General features: G+C 47.2%; 1 protein-coding gene across 14 annotated transcripts in view; it reads left to right on the top strand.

Annotated features, from left to right (window-relative positions):
• BIN1 (bridging integrator 1) overlaps positions 1–23,644 on the top strand; it is a 94,918-nt gene that overhangs the window by 44,492 nt on the left and 26,782 nt on the right. For 5 of the 14 annotated variants that reach the window (XM_040560701.1, XM_040560697.1, XM_040560692.1 and 2 more), the window contains exons 3-11: positions 1,734–1,788; positions 2,191–2,285; positions 4,233–4,328; positions 8,375–8,482; positions 11,166–11,258; positions 15,385–15,470; positions 17,189–17,264; positions 19,051–19,133; positions 21,821–21,865. In XM_040560701.1, the coding sequence (XP_040416635.1) occupies positions 1,734–1,788; positions 2,191–2,285; positions 4,233–4,328; positions 8,375–8,482; positions 11,166–11,258; positions 15,385–15,470; positions 17,189–17,264; positions 19,051–19,133; positions 21,821–21,865 (737 nt within the window). The remainder of the gene's footprint in view (positions 1–1,733; positions 1,789–2,190; positions 2,286–4,232; positions 4,329–8,374; positions 8,483–11,165; positions 11,259–15,384; positions 15,471–17,188; positions 17,265–19,050; positions 19,134–21,820; positions 21,866–23,644) is intronic. The other 9 variants (XM_040560704.1, XM_040560700.1, XM_040560696.1 and 6 more) reach the window with 3 other exon arrangements.

Genomic DNA, 23,644 nt, shown 5'->3' with positions numbered 1-23,644 from the left:
TTCTAAGGCCTCCTAGGACTTTTGCAGCAGATATGGTCACTATTCCTTTCCTTTTGTACTCTATTTGGGTCACTTTCCAATGCTTCTCCATCCAACTAGGAGTATGGCTTCCTTTTGTAAAGGCGGTCAGCTCTTTGCCATCCCTCATTTCCTTTGTCGATGTCAGTAGGAAGAGAACAAATGTGAATTCATCCAAACTTTTGAGGCAAGGAACTTAAATCAGGTGTGGTGTTTGGAAGCAGATGGATTTCTCCACAAAGATATGCTAGCACTGCCACCTCAACAGCTGGGCAGATTTAGTCTCTGCTTAGAGAGCACAGCTGCACCGAGAGCCCAAAGGATCGGGGCACGAGCTCGGATGAGGGAAGAGGTGGCGGAGTGGTGGGGAAGGCTGATGGGAAACATCTGCCTGTAAAGCTATTAGCTCTGAGGCAGCTGTCAGAGAAGTCCTGTGAGCTCCCTGTCTCCGGAGTTGTCTTCAGCTGTCAAAATTAGTTGTGCTGGGGGCCCCCCCATGGGACAAACTGGGAAGGAAAACGAGGCATGGCAGCAGGCTGTGAGGAAAGGGTGAGATGTGGCTGTTGCTTTCCTGTGTCCTTGTTTTTACAGCTACTTTGGGAGATGGTGAGGATCCAGTGAGATCCCACAGGGAAAGGGAAGTCCTTTCATAACAGAGATCTCTGCCTTTCAAACTTTTCTGTGCTCCTTGAACACCCCAGCAGTTGTGTCTGTATAGGTGTCCTCCGTGTCCTTCCCATGCTTTGACATCCTCTGTGGTGGTGTCGGTCGAATTCTCAGGCCTTTCTGTTGTTCTCTTTCATTTCTGATCGTATAACGTCACTGTCTGGATTTGGGAATGTTTCCCTGTCTGGCTTGCACCACTGTCAATGTCATTGCAGGGTAGAAGGGACACGGACCTGGCAGTGCTCATCCTGCAGTGGGAGAGTGGTCGGATGGGGAGGGCACGCATGGTTGTGCGCCTGAGCCAGCTTTGCTGTAAGAAGTTCCGTGACCTGTTCAATCTGGGTGCTTGTGCTGTACTCCTCTGTGTTGCCTCAAGGCTCAAACAGTCAAAACTCAGCCTAGCTTCTGGTTTTAAGCCTTTATTTCATAGCGGGTGAGGTCCGCTGCTGGCAGGCCACCTCCACGGGGTGGCTAAAGAAAAGATTGATCCTGTATTTGCAAGCCCTGAAGCTTAAACAGGATGTTTGAGCAGGTCAGAGGCCTCTTGTACCTACTTTGCACTGGGCTTTTGGTTTGCAGTGTTGTAGGAAAAAGTGGTGAGCTAAACTGCTCCCAAGCCAGTTCAAAATAAGACAATTACATTTATCTCCCCTATCCTACAGACACCCTTCAGTTACATTTGTTGCATAGACCTACTAGCCCGTGGCTGACAAACTAATTGTCTTTTGAACCCTGTCTAGTTGCCAGCATGAAATTAAAACATTAAAGCTGGCTCTGCTGTGAAGAGCAAATCACACTTTACCCACATCAAATTGCTCAGTAGTTTGGTGATATTGTTGGCCAAACATGCATGCAGGTCACCAGCTGTGGACCTGCGAAGAAGGTTGGAGGGCCGTGTGGTTTCCCTGTTAATATTCGTTTAGGCTGGTTAGAGTGCTGATGTTTAGCCTATCTGCAAGATGATTTTTCTTTATTTAGAAATGTTGGACTCCTCCCTCTTACACTGTCTTTGTATGGAAGGATAACTGGTGGTTTTCTTACTTTCACAGTCGGAAGGCACGAGGCTGCAGAAGGATCTCCGAACTTACTTGGCTTCCGTAAAAGGTAAGATCAGTATATGCAGAAAACTGTTTCTGCTCAAGGCTTACCTGTGCAGTGAGGTTTTTGCAGCCTTCCCCTTTCTGGTGCTTCCTATCCCAAGGCAAGAGTTTTAAGGGAAGGCCCGCCTTGTCTGGGTGGGGGATCTCTCAGAATCCTTCAGGATTTGCTGAGGTGGGATGGGGTTGTGCTTTAACGCCAGGCTGGTGTGAACACAGAGGATTTGATGTGACTGCATCCTTTCTCCCTCTGGTTACCTTCCTTTTCTGTGTTATCCAGGGGCAGACATTCCATAAGGAACAGCTTAGCATTTGTTGTAACCCATTCAACATCTCCTGTGTCCCCGTTCCTCAGGATAAGGGATGAAGTGTTTCCCTGTTTCTGAGGCAGTTACCTCTTCTTTCCTAGCTATGCATGAGGCCTCCAAGAAGCTGACGGAGTGTTTGCAGGAAGTTTATGAGCCGGATTGGCCTGGGAGAGATGACACAAATAAAATAGCAGAGGTAAGACTCAGCCCAGGACGTGGGCTTACCAGGCTTGGTCTGTCAGAGGAGATGGGCTTTGGAAGCTGTGTCTGTGAGCTAAATTCCTTCAGGCACACAGCTTTGCAGCAGTAATCAGAGAGACAAACTCAGTGCTGGGAATAAGGGAAAGCTGAAGGGATGTGGCCTGTGTTTTTGTCCGTGTGGGGCACTGTTCCCAGGTGCTTGAGTGGTGCAAAGAGCCCTGAGCTTACATCCACAAGCAACTTTGTTCTCTCAACAGTGGCTAAAAAGGGCCAGGGGATGCCAAAGAGAGTCTGTAATAGAATCAACTGGATATATTGTTCATGCTTCATGCAAAAGGAATGGAAACCTAAAATCTATGCCCAAAGCGTGGTCAGACCAGCCAACCATTGTGTAGCTGCAGTCGCCCTCCTACTCACATCAGTACAGCCAGCTGCCATATTTTGCTTGCCATCTTGTTTGTCTGAGCCATATTTCACCCCAACCTGCTGTTCTCATCCCTCGGTGAGGTGATGCCTGTCCAACTTGCCCAGGTGTTTTCTGTGGAGCTTAGGGCACAGCCTGTCATTTGACATCTTGGATGCCCCTTGGCTTGTGTGCGCGGTGGGTCCAGCTGGAAGCAGACACCCTCTGCTCTCTTGCTCAGCTGTTCAGCTGAGCAGCAGCTGTGGCACTTCAGCTCTGTGGATCCATCTGCCGTGAGGCTGCAGGACAGGGCTTATCTGCAGCTGTTCATGGTGTTGGAGCAGTGGGGAAGGCACAGGGAGAAAAGCAGGAGAAGGATTCTTCCCTTTCCTCTGCTTTCCCTGCAGAATTCTCACATGAAATAACATTTACGTCTTACCCAGGAAATACTGACTTCAAAGCAGATAAATCAAACAAAACCTGAACGTTTCCAGGTCAATTCTTGCATTAACATGGAAACTTTCCATTATGAAGTGGTCTTGCAGTAAATAACGAAGTTGTAATTCAGTTGGTTTGGCTTCACATTCTTCGATGGCCTTGTTTCTTTCTGAGCTGCTGTGTTGCTTCCTGGGAGACTGTCCCATCAACAAACTTGAGCCAGAGAAGTCAAGAGAAGCATGAGTCCTGACAAGTGCCTGCAGCTATTCTGAGGGGCTGCAGGAATATTTCCAGCCTCCATCTCCCCATTTAATGCCTTTCTGTCATTTGGGAAAAGAGAAGTGGGAGATGAGTGCTATTCCTGGCAAAAAAACCCAAACCCAACCAACCAACCAACCAACCAACCAAAAACCACCCTGAAATTCCACCATAAAGAGGACTTCTTTTTCTTGAATAGTTTAGTCAAAACTTTTTGACCAAGTGGAAAAACAGGAGGGAGTGACACTTTCCACCTAATCCAGGGTGTTGATGGGAAGTTGGCGTGGCTGAGAAAAGATGAAGGATGAAGTATGCACAGGGTGAGGTGCAAGCCTTGAACACAACCTCCATGGGGCCAGGTGGTGTGAGGGCTGAAGAGTGCTACAATAGCTTTCTGCTATTCGTTATCTTTCACAAAGCTATGTTAGAGTGAAAGAGAGAATGGTGCCCGGTGGTGTCAGATGTCCCATTTTTGTGGCTGCTGGAGGAAGGGGTCTTGGAGGAGGAGGTGAAGGGAGCCTGATGTTCATCTTCCATTCTGCCTTAGGGACTTGGACTAGCACAGTAGAGGAACGGACAAGCCCTCAAAGGAAGGCTCAGGAAGGGTGCTGTGTCCGTGGAGAGGTTGCCTGAATTAGCAGCATCAGGCTTTCTTTTCTGTATCTACATTTCTGCCATGAGCTCAGTTTTCAATTAACTTTTCTGCTCCTTAGTTTTTCCTAAGAAATGACTATTTCTTAAGAGCTCTGGGGACTGAAATTGTTGTCTGTAGCACTCACTGAGACAGGCATGAATGCAGAGCTCTGTGCTTTTAACAGTTTGCTCATTACTTTTGTTTTTCAGAACAATGACCTCCTCTGGACGGATTTCCATCAGAAGCTGGTGGATCAGGCGCTTCTGACCATGGATACTTACCTTGGCCAATTCCCAGATATTAAAGTAAGATTCTCATTAAGCCTTTTGATCTAGAGTCACAGCAGATGAAAACTCATAAGAATCAGTTCCTTGCATCCCCATGTTCTTTATGGGGATGTGCGTGCTGTGCTGTTGCACACTTTGCTTTTAGAGCAGCCAAGATCTTTGCAGCCCTGGTTCATGTGAAAATGCCATGTTCTCCTTTGGGCTTGAAGCGACAGAGTGAAGAATCCAGGGGAAAGACGCTGAAGAAAAAACATCAGTACAAAACTAGAGGATCCATACAAAATCCCGCTGCGTCACAATGCAGGAGGGTAGTGTCAGCACCAGCTCACAAGCTCTCAGTTTCTCTTTTCAATCCTTTGTTGTGGCTTTTTTTTTTTAAAAAAAAAAACTTCCCTGTAAGTACAATGTGTCGAGGAAGCAATTAGTGGCAAATGTGCTTTATAGGTAGAGGCTGGTGTGGAAGGCGGATTTCTGTGTTCCCTGAAGTGCTGCTGCACATATTATCAGCTCTTTGCCAGGAAGGGGAATACTGAATGTATGTCTTTTGGAGAGAGGTCGTATCCAAGGACCTGGGTTTGAATGATGTCCTGTAGGTTCCCCTTCCGCTGTTGTCATCTCTCCATTCGCTTTGAGAAGGTTATGCAGGAAATGTCTTCGCCATATGGAAGTGCTAATAATGATATCACCATATGGGAAGTGTCAGCTTGGCTTCTTCCCAGTGAAAACAACCCTTTCCCCACCACATGGCTCTTAAAACGTTTGTCAATATTTGTTGCTCCAGGAGGCTTGTGCTGTATCAAAGCGGGGCAGGTCACAGGCTTGAAAATAAGCCCTGAACAGCAGTGTCGTTGCCTCCTGGGGCTCCTTGGTTTTGCTTCATTTTTCCAGCCTCCTCTGTTCCTGGAAATCCAAGGTGGGGAAGGGTGAAGAGGCTTGCTGATGGTTTCAACCTGCTGAAGGCTGTAGTGCTGATCACAGCCCATAGAGTGAGCCTGTGCAGAGGCTTGTGCACTGCTTCTTTAGCAGAAGGTTTTGTTTCAGGCTTTCTGTAAACTCAGACTTCTGCACTGCTTCTGACTAAATAGTTTTTTGTCAGCGTTTTGTGGCTGTGCACTAGGTAACCTCAGTGTCACATTTCTTCCGTGCTTATTGCTGATATCATGTTCTCAGTCTTCAGGTGATACTCTAGAAAATGGGAAGTTAAAGCACTTCTGTGCACAATTGAAAAAAATGCTTTAAAGAGAGCACTGCTCACCTATACCTTTCCTCCTAAAATGAGTGAGAATTTGGGTTTCTGTTGGTTCCTACAGTAAGATATGGATATATTTCACTGAGTTGGCCGTTTAATTTTTTCATTGGTATGAATTTGAAAAGGTCAAGATGGTTTTTGGTAGTTCAGATGGATGTGTCGTTCTCCTTATCACAGAGCAGTGAGAAGTGCTCAGATCCAGTTTGGTTTCTTTGACTGGTAGAAACAACTGTAAGACTGTTGTTGAAAGTTGAAGCCAAACTTCAACAAGTTCGTACAGTTGTACAAAAGTGTAGTTTGGCTTCAAGTAAGGAACTAAAGTTCTGGAGGGTGGCATGCAAGAAAGAAAAAACAGTCATATGTAATTAATAGAATACTTTGGTGTTTTTTTGTTGTTGTGGTAATAGTTTTCTGGTTTGTGTTTTCTGCAAAAACAAACTTTCTGCTTTCCCTGGAATTCTGGTATTAAGATGACGAGAAAAATTGATTTATGGAGAGAAAATGATTTTAATTGAATTATGTGAGAGCCTGATTTTTGTTAATGGCCCAGTAATTCAAATGTGTGACAAGTTAGATCACGCATGTGTTGTTTGTTTGTTAAATTCTAACACATTCTGAATCTTCTTTTGTCGAAGAGGGCTGGAAAAGTTCCCTTGAATTTTTTGGACCTCCAACAGGATCCACAGCAGGAATGTGAAAACATAGTATTCCTTTAGTAAAGAATTTAAGTTTAAAGGGAAACATTTTTCAAGTTTGGCAGGGGGGAGTGAACAAATCCTCTCCGTCTTTTCTAACTTGAGGAATGGGAATACAAAAAGTACTTTATCCTTTCTTTGTGGGTCAGTATCTATAGCTTCCTGGAATAGGACTCTTGTATAACCAATAAATATTTCAGAATGAATTTTTGATTGGGGTTGCAGAGCACACCATGAGGGTACAGGTCTCTGCAGTGAGCTCAGGGAAGGTGAACCCTAACCTGAGTTCTGAGTAGCTGTGGAATTGACAAATTTTTATTTTGCTCTGAAACTGATGCGCTGTTTCTACTAGGCTTGAAACCAAGTATCGGTAAGGATTTATTTATTTGTTTATTTTAAATGGAGGTTCAAATTAAGATGAATATATTGCAAAGGAATAAAACACATCTTTGAGTTCAGCTTTTGCCATTAGGTGGTGGTGGGCAGCCGCAGCTCTCCTGGAGAGCATCTCCTGGAGATGGAGAGCAGCTCTCCTGGAGTCATAGAAGGGAACTACATACAAGTGGCTGTTTGCCTTGTGACAGAGACGGGCAAAAGCCCTCTAAACTCCTGCTGTCTCTGCCAGCCTGACGTAAGGGAAATATTCATTCCCTTAGATCCCAGATCTGGAGTGTGTGGAAGATGCATTAGCTCACATCTCAGAGACTTTAATGCTGCAGGAAGCCCCCTCCCACACCTGTCTCCGTGCCCAGCTGGCAGCGTTTCCCAGGAGGGCAGGCTGCCACCACGGTATTGGGAGGTGTCTTCTACAGCCCCTGGTTGAGGAGTGGCTCCGCTTCTTCGTGATTTCTTCTCCTGGAGCGAGCTGAGCGCTCTGAAATCGGGCTGGGCGTGCGTGCGGCTGAGATCCTGCAGATCCTCGGTGACTCACAGGGAGCTGCACCAGCGTTTGCTGAAAGCGCAGAGGAGCGTGTGTGGGAGACGTGCAAACTGGTCCCAGCTGCTCTGGCAGAAAGATCAGCCCCGAGCGTGGTTTTGCAGTTTTATCTGCAGGAGCCTCGGGAGGGGAGACCACCTCTCCTTGCCAAGTGCGAGGAGGGGTTGGGGGGGGTTGCTTTTGCAAGTAAATCCCAGTGCTGATTCTTCAGTTTCTCTGAGTTGTGTGGTTAATTAGAAACCCTTCTGGCTCCTTTCTGTGTCATTTTTGTTGAAGTTCTCCAGTCTGTCTCTAGGCTGCAGGTCACTGACACTGGACCAGGCTCTCTGAGCTGGGTTACGCTGGGAAGACCTGTGCTCCAACCCAGATCGTCCGGGGCGTCTGTAGAAAGCACAGGGAGCAAGGGTCTCAGGGGGATTGGTGGTTCTTAAAACAAGGCTGCCCAGTGGGTCTGAGCCTCAATGAGGTGAAACTGATGGGCGAGAGGGCCTGAGGGCACCTCAGGAGAGGGGGGGTGACAGAGAGATCACAGAGTAACAGGCCGCAGCCGTGATGCTCTGAGGTCTGGATTTTCACCCACGGACTTGTCAGGATGCTTTTCCTGAGCGTGAGCCTGGTACGCAGCTGGCTCCTTCCTTGCCTTTGTCACAGCTTGGGACAAATGGTGGATGTTGTATGTTTGTGATCCAGTGCTACAACTTCTTCTTCACACTTCTCTTGCATAACAGCTAGTTATAATGGGCCACTGGCTGTGACTGTGGTCACATCAGCTGATAAACACAGTGCTTCTGTCTGGATCGCCAGTTGCAGGGTCTGAAATGCTGTCCTAGGCATATCCTGAGCATGTGTAGGAGTGCTTCTGCTGTGCTGGCAACAGAGATGCTTTCTTGTGTTCAACTTCATCTTTTGAGTTTCTGCATGAACTAGGGCTGCGAGCTGGTTGGCTAGAGACTGGCTGCAACCCTCAGGAAAAAGAAAAAGCAGAGGCTTAGGTGAGGCTAAATGAAAAATGGGAAAAATCCTCTCTGGGCAGCTTGTGTGGGGCATCCAGTGGGTGTCCCTGTGCAGGCAGAGCATGCAGTGCTGTACGACTTGGGTGGAGCTGAGGCGGGGGTGTTCCTGATGGTCTTTGTGGTTTTGGCTGCCGGGGAAGATTGTCATGACTCTTCTCTATCTTTTGTAGTCTCGTATAGCGAAGCGAGGAAGGAAGCTTGTGGATTACGACAGCGCCAGACACCACTTTGAAGCCCTGCAAACTGCAAAGAAGAAGGACGAAACTAAAATCGCAAAGGTAAAGCAAGCAACAGAGGATGTGCAACTCTCCTTTCATTTTGGGAGGTCTGCTTTTGCTTAGTGAGCAGGTGTAAAGCACACCTGTACCTCTCTGCTGGGTGTGCTTTGTTCAGAGAGATGTTGTGAACTGGTGGGGTTTGGCTAGCTATTTTCTTCTCACCTGTTTAATTTTCCGAGAAGGCAGGATGTGTTCTGGTGTCTTAGTTCACACCCACCATCATCAGCCAGCATCTGGCAGCAGCCAAGGCCTAGGCATGTTTTTCCTCAGATGCTGCAGGGCTAGTAACCTCTGTCAAAAAAGCCTGTGTGGCTCTGGGAAAGCAAAGCCTTGCAGTGCCACAGCAAAATTTTCCAGTCTGTCTGCTTTTTGGGACTCTCTGTCTCCCCATCTTAGATCAGCAGTGATAGTAAGTGTTTGAGCATTGCTTGAGGTTGGTGGTATTTGTGAAGTTTTCTAATATGCTAGGATAGAGGCCTTTAGGAGAGTGAGTTTCAAGTTTATTGGTGCAAATGCACCCGATGTGCACTTGATGACTCTGTTCTGTCATCTACTGACCACAATTAGTGGAAAATAAATAAGGCTGAAAGCAGGAAAACAAGAATTTTGTCTTGCTAAGGCATGGCTTCTTTCATTCTAGTGAGCAAAATGATCCAGTGTTAATTCTGGAGCATGCCCAACATACAAGTGTGGAATTTTATTTTTAATTAAAGTAAATTTCATTAGAAATAGAATTTAGGTTGTCTTTTAATTGTAGCTGAAGAAAGGTGGTAATGCTAACCTTGTTCTAGAGGAAGCTTGTGGTTTTAGGATAGCCCAGAAAATGAGCCGCGGATTACTCCTTTACCCTGAGTGGATTTGAACCCACATGCTCCACACCGCAGGACAGATCTTGACATGACAAGTCTAGTGGTCGGGAGACACCTTTCATTTCTCTTTAATGTAGACCGTGGCACATCAGGACTCTTGGGGATAGAGGAGTGCAGGGGAAAAAAGAGCCTGAGCCTCTTTAATCTTTTAACGAGGCTGAGAAGGGTTGTCATCCTTTGCTTTGCAATTATTTCAGGTAGGAAGGATTTAGGCTATGTTGGAGACAATAGTATGTCTCCGGCATGGAAGGAATAAGCATGCTTCTCTTTCCGCAAGCAAAAAAAATCTGCATTTACTAGCCAACTGACAGTAATTTAATTTTTAAGCTGCCGGTCATCAGTCATCTCCTCTCCTGGTGCATGCGCTGTGATTAACCCTGGCAAACAAAGAGAGGAAAGATTGATGGCTCAGGTGTCATTGCATTATTTGTGTCTTCGTGGTTCTGTATTCAAGGCATGAGGCCCACAACAGACTTGATGTTGTCTGTTGAAAAGCCATACTTCAGTGTGTTCAGGGGTGAGAGCAGAATTTCCATAGGATGTGATATCATTGTTGGTGTGTGCCCCTGGGATCTTTGCTGCAGTGGCACTGGTGTTTGTAAGAATTCATTTGCTTAGGTTGGTAGCTGGTGATCCGCACCCAAGAGGCTGGCCCTTGTCATCGCTGCGCTCACTCATGTTGCCCCAAATGCTCACATAAGATGTGTTTTTATCAGGGGGTGTTTTGTTGTTGCTCTTTACTATTTTCTTCATGCATTAACTATGGTTTGGAGTGTGAAGTGTTGAGATGTAGATGGTGCTCTGTTTCTGATTCAGTCTGTGCAAATGCCTCTTAGTACTTGGTTGGACCCTTCTTGTTAGCCAAAACAGGCACTGCATCAGATGTTTCCCCTGCTCTGTGCTGTAGGCCATAAGCTTGTGCACGGGTAATCTGTGATGCATCACAGTAGCCTGATCCTGCGATGGGATCACTGAGAGTCCCCAAAAGTTGTGTGTGTGCGCTCTTCCCAAATAGGCAGCTTTCACCGCCCAGCCTCTCAGACCCACAGTTGCAGTCATGCCATGCACTGCACTCGTGTAGGGAGTTCACCTCTCCATTCCCGTCACCGCAGGTCTGCTTGTGTGACCTGTGAAGTGGGTAAGGTGTAAGTGTAAGGCACTTTGAAATGTGACGACAGGCTCTGAGGAAAGAGAAATCTTGTTTGTGACACAGCATACAATCGCGAACTGACTTGAATGATGGTTCACGGTATTATAGTAATACAAACAGCATTGGGAATACTTTTTGGGGTTACGCAGTCTCTTTTTCTCTTCTAACTTACAATGTTCTTTTCCCACCCAGGACTCCCGCCACTTACTGCTAAACTCACAACCTGCCATTAAATTAAAGTGCTGTGGACATTCAGCTGTTGCATGCAAATAATTACAATGGTTAATTAATCCTGACCTCTCTCCAAGGAGCTCCCACTTCACAGTCATGACTCGGAGTAGGGTTGTCTGTGTGCTAGGTCACTAACAACTATTATCTGTTGCTCTTTGCAGCTGTCCGGCTGGCCTACAGTATCCCAGCCCACACTGGAGCATTAATTACTGCTAAACTTGGCATGCTTCAAAGGATTCATAACCAATCAGTCCCAGGATATTTTTTTTTCTCTTGCCTTGGTGACACTGGTTTGGTCCAGCTTCTAAATACAGTCTCTGTTGTGATTTTATTTTTTTTTTATCCTAAAAAAATATATATATGTATATGTTTGTCTCTCTTGTTCTCTCTTTATTTTTTTCTCTTTTCACTCAAACATGCTCCCTCCCCCCAGCCTGTTTCGCTGCTTGAGAAAGCTGCGCCTCAGTGGTGTCAAGGGAAGCTCCAAGCTCACCTCGTTGCGCAAACTAATCTGCTCCGAAATCAGGTGACTGCTGATCTACCTGCCTCTAACCCTGCATGCGCTATTTCGGGCTCTAGACTGTACTGTGCAACTAATCTCTAGGCAACGTTCACTCTAGTCCCTTCTGTTAGTGTGTCCTTGGTACTCCTGAGCCGCAGTGGACACGCTGAAATCGCTGACCCAGGGCTGAAGCTGTGCCTGCCCTATTGATTTCTAACCAGGTGTGGTAATGCTAGGCTGTTGTTTTCTCCCCATAAAGTGAGATGGGGATGAAGAAAGGCTGTGGAGTAATGCCAAGGCAGAGGGGAGGTAGCGTAGTTCTGCCAGCTACTCCTTGCCACACCTATGGTGAAATACAAGTTTCTGAAATTGTCACTGGCCTGGCTCTGCTGGCCTAAAAGAGCCCTTTCCAGGTACGCAGAGGTTCGGTCTGCCTGGAAGAGGAGGGACCAGAGCAGGAAATTCGCACCCCTCGTTCGAGATGTGAACAGCTCCAGGTTGAGGTCATGGTTGTGCCATGGAAGCTTGTACAAAAGCTTGTACTTCTTTACGTTCTTTATCAGTGAGTGCACTGCAGTTTGGAAGCATGATTGGTCTCACCTTACAAAGCACCTGGGATTTTCACAGTCAGTTTATGATGGAAGGTCTGGGAAAATACTACATTACCACATAAATAAAGCCTGGGAACGAATAGCTGTGAGCAGCCCTGCTTAGGATGCATAGCAAAGTGAGGACATAAGTATTCATTCTTGACTGAAGGGAGAAGGACATTTGACAGGCTTCCCGAGGCTTTTCCTGTGCCATGACCGTGCTGGAAATGATCTGTTTGGTTGCGGATCTTGACTGATCTGTTTGCCTGGTGGTCATTTTGGAGGACTAGAAAGCAGGTACAGGATGTTTCTCAAGCCACAGATAAATAAATCAGGCCTTGGTCATTCTTTATCTTTTGAAACTGGCCGGAGTGACTGGGGGAAATACCACCTCCCACACACTACCTGCAGGAGCAGTACGTACGAGGGCTCCCTCATCCATTGCGTTGTGATCTGAGGGTACTACGAGTTCAGCTGATAATTTCTCTCTACTGGGTGACTTTGCCCTAAAGCAGGTAACAAGGATGTATGTAATCTTTCTAGCAGCTGTATTGTGGGGGCTTTAATCTCCTGCTAAGTGGCATTAGTATTTTCAGTCACCCTGTAAAATCAATTTAAGTCCTCCTTTAAGTTTTTCCTCTTGTATTCCTCAAATAATACTATTGCTAACCTCAAGTTTTCGTTTCTAATTGTGTGAGGCTTTTTTTTTTCTTTTAATTTTGATTTGGACTAACCTAAAAATCTAAGGAGGAAGATCAGTTTGTGTTCTGAACCTGTGGGTTTCCCAGCTTCTCTTCTCAAACACCAGCAGGCAGAGGGTTTAAAAAAAGAAAGCTTCAGTCTTTGTATTCACATGATTGTAAGACTGAAGGTGTTAATGGCAGCCCTAAATCTCATTAAGCTCATGGGAAAAGCAGGAGGGCTGATGACACTGCATTAATTGAAGAGCTTCAGAATATTACGCCTAACAAAATTTCCTTCTATGTACCAGCAGCTGTGTTGCTGTCTCTTGTCTGATAATTGCTATTACTACATAACCTTCAAGCAAAAACGGGGTTGGCAAGACTTATTTTTAATGCCCCCCCAAAAAAAAGAAGTCCCTCCCTCCAGTGTTTAGACTGCTGGCTTTTTGGGCCTTTCGCAGACACTAGCAACAACAACAAAAAATACAGGGGTGTTCCTGTAGTCTCCTGGGAGGTTTGCTGTTGCAAGTTCTCACTTACAAATTCTGGTGACTGTGCTTTTTGAAACAAAGGGGGAAATAGCTTAGAACAGCAGATTCCTGACTTTTTGCTAGGCATCCCTGAAATGCTGACTTTGGACCAGGAAGCCATATCCTTGGCGCTCTAGTGACAACGGAGCAGTGTCTCTGTCTGTAGGGGAGAGCCAGCGAGCTGGGCCCGGGGCTGTGATCCCTTTGAGGGGAGAGGCAGCACTGGCTGGGACTGATGGGGCTGGCGTGGGGTGCCCAGCTGTCCTTACCCCTGCCTCGTGGATTGCTGGTTCCTACAACTGCTCTAGAGTGAACGTTGCCTCTTGCTGACTTCGCCTTTGCCTCAGGATGTCACAATATTGACACGTTGCTTTCTAGGTTCTTTGGCCTTCTGAACAGCTAAACAAGAGAGGGAAAGACTTACTAATGTTCAACGTATCTGAAAAACTGACACCATTCAGTGGTGCTTCATGTCCCAGCTATCCCATCTGCTGGGTTGGTTGTGGTTCCAGTCTATAGTGGAAGCTAGTATAAGATAAAACCGAAGGTTGGAATGGGATTTTTTTTTTCTCTGCCTTTAAAATGGCTGCATTGGAAACATTTGGTCGTGGAGGGATTTTAAGGCAGAATGAGCCTTTGTGATTATCAGCTCTGATCCAGCATAAACTGTGTCTCTGTTTAAATGGACTTTTTGTTTGTTTGGTGCAAACTCTTTCAGCGTTGGGTTTTGCAACAAGTGTAGCAGCAAAATACAGGGATTTCTGGATGGAAACATCCTGATCTCTTCTACCCGTACCTGTTCCTTACAGGGACTGCTTAAATTTTGAATACCAGTTGTTTTGAATACCCAGTTGTGGTGTCTTTTTCTGGGGGAAAGAGTCTCTTCTGATCTTGAGCACAAAGAGCCTTTGGCAGCGATGAGTGACCCTCTGAAAGGTGAAGCTAGCTGGAAATTGGGAGCTTCTGTGGCTGGCTCCTAAGTCAGACGGGAGATGGAGAATTTAAGGATCCTACACAGCACTGTGAGGAACAGGACTCTGAACTCCACGATATTTTCAAGTCCTTTCTCCTATCAGTCCTGTCTTTACACAGACCTGGCATTAAGGAGCAGCAAGTTGTGGATTTCTTTAGTTAAGTTGGCGCAAAGAAGGTAAAATTTCATTTCATAGAAGGGGAGAGAATCTAACTGGAGGTGCGAAGAGAGACCTGGTCCCTAGTGGCTTGCTGGCTCCTCGGAGCGTGTTGTGACATTCCTGCTGTTGTCACACTTGAAGGTAGGCACTGGTGCTGAGTTTCCTGTTAAGAAGCATCACCAAGTGGACATGCAGGAGTTTGCTGTCCTGCATCCAGCTGCAGCGGAGTGCTGTGCTGTTGCAAACTAGAGAATATAAACATTTTATTTAGCAAGCTTGCAGTTTTAAGTCAGGGCACTGAAAACAGGGAAGGGGCCATCCAGGACTGATACGGGAAGGGGAACGTGCATGTTGCTGGTGCTTGCTGTCAGCAACAGAAATTCATCAGAAGTTCATCATTTCTGTCTCTGAAATGCACCAGAATTCATGCATCGTTGTTGGGGTCTGTCAGTGTCTGTCAAGTGTCTGTCAAATGGATCAGATCAAATTTAAGCTCTTTGAAAGTAAGAGGTTCTGTATGAGGGATATTTCCTTTGTTGTTGGTAGTCAGCAGCCAGCCAGGGGTTTCTCTTGTATGAGGTCTTCACCAATAAGAGTATGTGAGGCTGCTGAGACCAAGACCTGCTGCTCCAGCCTAGCCTCCTGCTGGCACAACTTATGCTTTGTGTATCCCTCCTTGCTTTCTCTGCTTTGCTTTGTGAGAGAGATGTATCGGTGAAGGAGGCAGACCTCTTCCCTTCCCAAGAAGAGGCAGCGCTTCGGCATGACCTTACCTCCCTCACGAGGGAGGTCTCTTCTTCAGTGCCATTTGGGATAGGTTTCAACTCTTTCAGAGATCCAGCAAGGGGCAGGGGCCTCTCAATCTTCATCTGTGTCCAAACTGGAGGCTGAACTGGCTGACCAGCTCCGCTCAGTTTTGGGAGCCAGGGAGATTTATAGGACTTAAAATATGCTAGTGGATGTTTGAATTCTCTTCTGAGTATCCAGGCAGGGAAATCTGTTGAGAGAAACCCTGAGGGCAGTGCAGGCAAGCTGAAGGGGCATCAGCTCACTTGTGATGCAACCCTGGCTCCTGGGAGACTCGTTTGGAATGGGGACTACCCCGTGCCAGAATTTTGCTTGTTCTCCCAGCAAAGTCAAGAGTTACAGTTAGCTCAGCCCTTTAGGGTACTTGTATGTGCTGGAGCTTACTCTCTTCCTTCTCTGTTATTAAGGCTGAAGAAGAGTTAGTAAAGGCTCAGAAGGTGTTTGAAGAGATGAACGTTGATCTGCAGGAGGAGCTGCCTTCACTGTGGAATAGGTGAGTGCTGGAGGTTTTCCCAAGGGCTGGTTGGAAGGACGCAAAGACCTTCCAGTGTTCCACGGACCTTCCTGTATCACTGTTCTCAGCTTGGGCTGGGTTTCTGAATCATCTCAGAGAGTCTGTCCTTGCTTTCTGAATCATCTCAGAGTCTGTCCTGAGATTCCCCCCAGCTGGGTTCACCTTGGACTTTCTTCACTTTGGTTCAGGATCCTAATGACAAACTCTTTTACCACAAAGAGAAATGGTGTTTCCCCACCAACTCTGTCCGGTTCTCCTGAGCGTTGCCCTAGCTTCTGCTGTGGACATCAGACAGAGCAGGCTGGGTATGTCAGCTGACTGATGAAGAGCCTGAGAGGTTTGTACAGTGACAGTGGTTGGAGGGGGCTAGGAGGTGGTGCCTTGCTCACTTGTGTCTCGCCATGTAAGCTTATGAGCACTCAGTGAAGCAGCAGGTTTTAAACAACAGGGAAGGTGAGAGGGCAGGTTAGATGTCATCTGTGAATGCTGCTTTCAGGTTAGGGCAGCTGGGTGAACAAAGCCAGGGGAAAGGATCCTGGTGTTGACTGCCTTCTCTAGCCCGTAAAATGTGCTCCTGGCTGTGTGACACGGGACCTAGTGAGGAACTAGTGGTTACAACTGACCTCCTGTGGTGCTCTATTTAACAAAACATAGCTTGGGTTGAAAAAAGATGGAAGACGTGATAGATCAGGGTTTTGCCACACCAGTGATTATGACAATAAAAAGGGGAGAGAAGAAGCAGACTAACTAACAGGTAGCTTGGAGGATGAACTGGAGGTCACTAGGAGCTGATGTATAGGGAAGGCAAGCCAAATCCTCATCTCAGTTCCTTATTTTTAAATGCAATGACCATATCTGGGTTGGCAGTGCTAGTCTGGCGGAAATGAAGAGAGTGGGCAGTAGCAGAGTGGGCAGCAAAGTGCTGATTTCTGCCCTCACCCCCTTTTCCTCCCAGCCTGGGCTGTTTGCACGCAGCAGCATTCAGGCCTGCTGAGGAAGCAGTTGGGAGAGATGCAGGCATTTGGGTGGCTACATGTGCAGAATGGTGATGCTGCTGGCCTTTGAGGGAAGAGTGTGTCTCACTCCTGCTGTTGCTCCTCCAGCTGGGCACTGGGATCTGCTGGCAGCTGGCAGGCTGCATAGAGGAAGCAAGGAGGCAGGCGGCTGCGGGGATTTTGAAGTGCCACAGGTTGTTCACAGGCTCCTGCTGTCCAGCTGATCCTTTTGCATTCCTGTTGCTCTCTGCGCATATCCTGTGCTTTCTTACTCTTCTGCCCTTAGGAGCAAAGAGCTCACACTTTTGTTCTTCCCCCGGTGCCGAGGGACTTCGGAGTGACTTAATTTCTGTCCTGCCAGTTCCCTCAGCTTTCCCCGCACTCCATCACAACTTCCATCATTTTGCTTTCCATCACCCTACCACTAGTGTGTGCTCCGCCCCACCCCTCGCACCTCCCTATCACTTTTGCCGGCACGAAACACAAATTCAGATCCTACCCTACCTGGCCTCCTCCTCCTGGCCTTTGCTCCACCACCCCTTCAACACCTCTTTGCTGCCATTCTCTTCCAGCATGTGCCAGGCCTGACAGAGTTGAGCTCAAGTGGGAATGGTGGGTGGGAGATAGCGAGGCAGAGCTGAAAGCTTTTGGGAGAGCATGGTGTCCATTAAGTTCTTCTTCCTCTTGTTTTTCATTTGGCAGTCGTGTTGGTTTCTACGTCAACACATTCCAGAGTATAGCAGGCCTAGAAGAAAACTTCCATAAAGAAATGAGCAAGGTAAGACAATTAACAGCTTGTCCTACTAACACATCCTGTTCTCTCATCACTGCTATTTGAAAAACCTAAATGATATGGCTGGCGAAGAAAGCATTTACCCCGTATTAGAGCAAAATGTTAACCCTCAGACTTTTCCAAGCAACACAGGGGAGGGTCTGTTGAGTTAATGATGTGAAGGGATGGAGTAAGGGGAGAGAGGGTAGAGTACCACTGCATGCTGCAGGGAGTTTGTGTCACTTGGCTCCTTTGAAGATCCACAGAGGGGAGGAAAGCCACTTTCAGGCCTGTCTTGCTGCCTTTTCTAGTTCCTCCAGAATCTGGATCTGTAACCTATAACCAAGCCATCTCAGCCTGGCATCTGTTTGCAAAAGAAGGCATTTGAATGCTTAGCATGGCCCTTGCATGGACTGCCTGGTGGTCATGGGCTGGGAATCAGGGCAGTAAGCAGCGTCATAACCTGGTGGCAGGCTGGATTTGGGTGGTGTGCCAGCACCCAGCAGAGACCTCAGAAATACGCTGTGGGAAATCCTCCCATTGCCACTTTCCTTTAGAGGTACGTCTCTATCATTAGTTACTTCTCCTAAAAGCTCAGTAAGTCGTGTGTTCCTTAGGTCTGTACGCTGCTCCTAAGGCATGCATGCTCTCTGTAAATCTGAGCGAGCAACTGAGAGTCCATCTGGAAAACTCTTGTATTCCTCCCTCCCCAATGTCATCCTAACAACAAGACAGCCGCTAAGCAACCAGCAACTTTATAGTCATTCGATTCCCAGCAGTCAGGGGCCCGCTGCCTTGGTGTAATGCATCAGTTTGAAGCCCTGCTGACACTTCATGGGGACCTTTCCAGTTAATGGCCCGCACTTCTCCGCTGGGGAATGAACTTATCGTTAAGAGTAGGGAGGATTATTATAATTATCAGTCTGCTGTTAAGTTACATTCAGCAAAACATGGGAAGGATGCCTGCTAGAAAGGAATTCTGCTCTTGTATCATGTCCTGGATTTTTCTTTCCCTGTGACTTTTGTGTGAGAGCAGGCCTTCAGCTTTGTTCCATGAAAGCCATCTGTTTCTTATTACTGCACTAGCATCCAATTAACTGCTGGTGTTGTCGGCACAATGCCTCTGACATTGATTGCATTGGATCCCTCCTCCTGCCGATGATAAATCTGGCATCTCATCTTGTTTGTGAATTGGCTGTTTCAGAATAGGAGTGTCCAGGGTGAATGTTTCAGCCTTTGGTATTGGGAAAAGTTTAACCCCTAGTACTGCATTTCTTCCAAGAGATCCAGGTCCTGCCTAAACCTGGATGGCCCAGGCAGCCTACAAGGTGAAGGCTTGCTGTTGACTTGGTAGTTCTGTAGTTGCCTGTAGTTCTGCATTTTAAATGTTGATATCCCAGGTTCATAAGGAGGTATAAGGAGCAACTGTGGCTACAAATCTAGAGTGGAGCTTCAGTCCCAGTAAACAGAAGACCCTCAGGTGAACGCTCGGCCTGCTACTGCAGTAGTACCTGGCAGCACACAGGTTGGGGCAGGAGGCACAGAAGCAAAGAGGATGGTGTCTTAGGAAGACAGAGCATTGCCATGAGGTGTCAGCAGCTCTTCGGTAGCCTGGATGTAGGGTTCTTTACCCCATGGAGGAGTGGAAACAGATGTAGGGCTGTTTTCTCATGGGACAGCTGACTGCACAAGTCGGTGCTTGGTCAGCCTGCGCAGGCCAGTGCAGGCTCTCTTCTGGCAGTTGGGGCTCTTTTCTCATTCTTTTTCTCTCTTTTGTTTTTGTATTTTGCAGTTGAATCAAAACCTCCATGATGTCCTGCTGGGTCTAGACAAGCAGTATTCAGGCAATGCCTTTCCCATTAAAGCACAGCCCAGGTGAGTAACTGTGGGAGCAACGTCTTCCCCTCAGCAGGGGAGGAGGGACGGGGGGGTCTCTGCTGGGGTATCGAAATCTGCGTGGTGTCACCTGAAGAGTGATTTGATTGTCTGCATATAGCCAGCCTTGAGAATCCCTAGAGGATATCCAAGATTGCACTTGGGGCTGGGAGACACGATGCAATACCTCCTACCTTTGTAGGATAGCAGCTGGAGGCCTCAACTTCCACTATTTGCTGATATTTAGGCAACCGACTCACCTCTGCTGTTTTTAAAGTCAAATTCCATAAACCAATGCTGTAACACTGAGCTCCCTTCCCTTCTGAGCCTGGTTGCCCTGCACCCGTCCTGTTCTTTCCTTCGAAAGCTTCCCCCTGTAGCTTGTGAGCTAGAGGACCCAAGAGGCCATTTGTTTTCCAACCTCCTCCAAACTTGTTCACTAAAGCCCCATGTCCCTCCTGTGCACCAAATTAGGGTGTGTTGCCAGTGTCCGTGTGTGTTATGGATGTAGTTGCAGCCTCATTAATACGAGGCTTTCTGATCTCAGAGCACTTCCAATCTGTGTGTATGCAAGGAGTGTGTGTCCTCCAGTCCTTTAGTTTTCTTTGCTCAGCTGGGTCCGGTCCATTTAGGTTAACTGCAAAGCTGCACATTCTCCAGCACGGAGAGGGGAGGGAGAGGTCAGGCTGTGGATGAGGCTGCAGCTGGCTCCCATCCAAATGTGTGAGTGATGAAACAATGTAGGGCTCTGGCTTCCAGCTGCCACTAATCCCACATGCCGGGTGAGCAGGAGCACAACCCAGGTCCTCAACTGGTGTATTGATGGAGGGAGGAGGTGAAGTCAGCGTGAAGTAAGGGCAAGCTGCGGTCTGAGTGCACTGGTTTGGAAGGGCTAGATGAGCTGTTGACACCTCTGTGCTCCCTCGTCTCTCCTCCCAGTTTAACCTCTTGTTACATTCAAGCACAGACAACTTTTTTTTTTTTTTGTCTCATTCTGGCAATGCGCGTGGTGTTTGCCAACTTTAAAGAAAGAGGAAATTTGAATCAAATTTGGCCCCTGAATTTTGGGTTGCTAATACCAAATTCCCAAGATGCTAGTAGCAATGCATCTTGTGAAGAAAGTGTCTTCTTCCTAAGTCAGCACACGGTGCCTGTTGATCACCACCACCAAGACTGAAGCTTTATGCAGGAGGCCACGGTGCCAATCCTCTTGTGTCATGCCCCACGTTGTCTCTGATGGCAGCATCCAGTGGGGCACTTGAAAGAGGATGAGTTAACAGGACAGATGAAGGCCAGAGCCATTGCTTTGCCTGCTCCTTTCTCATCCTGCCTTTCTTGCTCAAGTAAGTGATGGCAGGCTGTAGTGACAGCTGGGCCCAGACATACTGCTCTGGCATGAAGTTTCTGGCCTGAAAGAATTTCCAATGAATTAATTACATTTTCTCATGACTTCTGCCCCACAGACTGCTAGTCTCATCTGGGGAGGTAATGGGTGTCTCGGTTGCAGTTCTGTGCTCTTTGTTTGGCGAAGAGACTAGGTGGCCCTAAAAAAAAAAAAGAACAAAAACCCAAGTGCCTACACAGAGGATCCTGTGCAGGTAGCAGTCTGAGTGCTGCTGCATCACCTGCTCAAACCTCAGCTGAGAGGACGGACCTGCCCCAAAACAACTGTGATACCCCTGAGTGAAGTGGAACAGGATATTGTAGGAGAATGTGTCCAAGGTCTGCCAGGACTGTAAGTGTTTTGCAGGGATCAGGAAATGCCATGAGGCACTTGTGTCTCTCCTCCACATCTGGCCTCTCACTGTGGTTCAGGGCTGGGGCAGAACATGCAGGAGGAAATATCCCTCACTGATCCGACTGCCCGTTGTGGCCCGGGGTAGGAGCAGATGCTTCCCTCGTCCTTCTCTGCTGGGCAGAGGATCGGAGATGGGTACAATGGCAGGAAATGAATGAGGAGGTGTGAGAAGAGATGCAATTATCCTCATACATCACTATGGCTGACAAACCTGATGCTGGCTGCGTAGCACAGAGTAGCTGATGCATTTCGGGAAACTTCAGAGATGTTTGGATTTTGTTTCTGAAGGAGTTTGAACATTCAGGGTTGTCAGATACCTAGAAAACCTAGGAGGTCTGTAGTATTATCCTACTATAATTGGACAAATTGGAAAAAAACATAATAGGAAAACTGCTGATTAGGTTCCACGTTAAGAGTGGTGCACAGATGGCACAAAGGAGAATGGGGAGCTTGCTTCTTGTGTACCAGCATTTACAAGGGCGAGTGAGGAGCTGCAGTTACCTGTGGGGGAAAAAAAAGAGGATCAGTGTCACAAAGTTCTCTGCTGATCTGTGCAGTTTCCTTTTTATTCTTATCCATGTGCACCCTAGCCCCATATTCCAAGGAACAGGGACAAATCTAGTTTGTTAACATAGCTGCAAATCTTTGACAGGCACAAAAAGTCCTCTCCCACCCTCTCCAAAGGCCAAAGCTTTGTAGGAAGCATGGGAAGAGTGTTTGTGTGTTTTTGTGCGTGTGTATTTCTGAGAGTAAGACAGGAGTGCGTGTCATCTGGATTGCTGTGAGTTTCGTGGCACCAAGTGAACGAACGCTCGGAGGCTTAACTTTTCCTCGCTGGTTTGACTGTGCCATCCTGTAACGGAATCGATTTGCGTGCCGTCCTCAACAGAAAGAAAACTAAACTGTTCGCCAGGCTGAGGAAAAAGATGAGCAGGTACCGGTACGGAGAGCAGCATTTCGATCCGTGTTTGATTTAGTTCCTAAAACTGGAGAGGCTGTTGCTGGACTCTAACAGCCTGGCACGTGTTAACCCTGTGATGGGAGAGGGGTCCTGTGCATGATACCGTGTGTTCATGGCCTGCTGGGTCCTGCTGAGGTCTCTTGTGTCTGGATAATCCCATTAACTGCTTGTGTGTCTGGTTTGAATCCTTGCTTCCTTTCCTACCTAAGCAGGCACTGGGAAAGCTCAGGCATTGTCTGCTTGGTTGTTTTTGTGGTGACTAAAAGCGCGGTGCTGGGTTGTACAGGGATATACAGGCTATTTTGGCGATTAACAAGATCCAGTCTTACCTAGTGAGGCTTGCCCTTTTGAACAGCTCTGAAATGCTGCATTCTCATTCCCTGCCTGGCCCGGGAGGACCAATTTCATATGTAGCCCTGTCTTATCTACCTGGTGTGGTGGGAGGACGTTGATGTGGGAGAAGGACACTTCTAGGGCTTTGCTCTTTACTTGTTCTCTTCTTGAGATCCTCACTGTTGTGCTCCATTCGTTTAAGATTTGTGCAGAGCTGAAGGAAAGGGAAGCCTGTTATCCTGTACAAAGACTAACAGCAGCAGCTTGCCTTTCAAGACAGTCGTGGCATTGAATAACTGGATTGCTACAGTGCTCAGAGTTCCCATAGCCAAGGTCAAGGACTCCGACAAGAATGTGCTCTGGGGCAAAGTGGGGATTGCTGCATAACGGCATAGAAACTTCCCCTAACTCTTGTTTTTCTCAGTCTTTGTGTTGATATTCCTTCCATGGGGTCATTATAGGAACAAAAAAATATCCTTTTAAATCTCAAGATGTTGTTCTGCCAGCAGTAAAAGCAAGTGCTGGTGAATTGGGATTCTTGCTTTCTGATCCTGGCTTCCCACTGACTAGGGCAAATTGTACAACCTTTCTCTTTGTCTCTGTTGGGCATCCTGTGTAAAATGGGAAGCTGGAGGGAAGAGAATGGTAATTTCACAGGGAAACTGATGGGCAAATCTTAACTATTTCCTCAAATGAAAAGTAGTGAGTGAATGTCATGTGAAAAAGGAGGATTCACAGGAGTATTCCTCTGGATGTCTGTGTCTGACCTTGGCTGGGCAGTGTTGCTGCGACTGCACCAGGAGGTGTAGCATTTGCAGTCGTCGTAGCCTTTGTGGATGCTACAGCAGAGGGAGAGCCTAGGAAACCTCATCTGGATGAGCTCTAACCACAACATCCTCCAGACAAGGTCCTGCTGGCCCAGGGGTTAAGGTGCTTGACCCAGGCTCTGCTGGGGGTTTCTGCTGTCAGAGCAGCTGCAGGGGGAGCAGAGAAATACCCAAACCCTGGTGCAGGGAAAGAGGGTCAGGGACTTGGTTGCTCTTTGATCTGCGGCAAAAATGTACATTTGTGCCACTGGATGCCTGGGTATGGAGGTGTTTTTTTTTTCTTTTTCTGCCCCTCCTTTTCTGGGGAGTGGAAATAATTCTAGTGTTCAGACAGCTTTGATGTTAAAAACAAACAAACGCCACAAAAAACCAACCTAATTACTTCGGGCTAAAAGATGCTATCTGAGCCTTAGCAAAGATGCCAACCTTTTTTTTCTTTTTAACTTGAGAACTTGGCAGGAGGTGACTTGTCTGTTTTTACCATATTGGAGATTTGGTTCCATCCTCTAATGCAGGATTGTTACTAGCATATAGGAACCCCATCTGCAGATTTTAGTCGTCTCTCCCAGAATAGATGAGGCAGCCCGGTGAA

The sequence above is a fragment of the Cygnus olor genome, chromosome 6 (assembly GCF_009769625.2).
Source record: "Cygnus olor isolate bCygOlo1 chromosome 6, bCygOlo1.pri.v2, whole genome shotgun sequence".
NCBI lineage: Eukaryota > Metazoa > Chordata > Aves > Anseriformes > Anatidae > Cygnus > Cygnus olor.
This window is presented reverse-complemented; position numbering and strand designations above follow the sequence as displayed.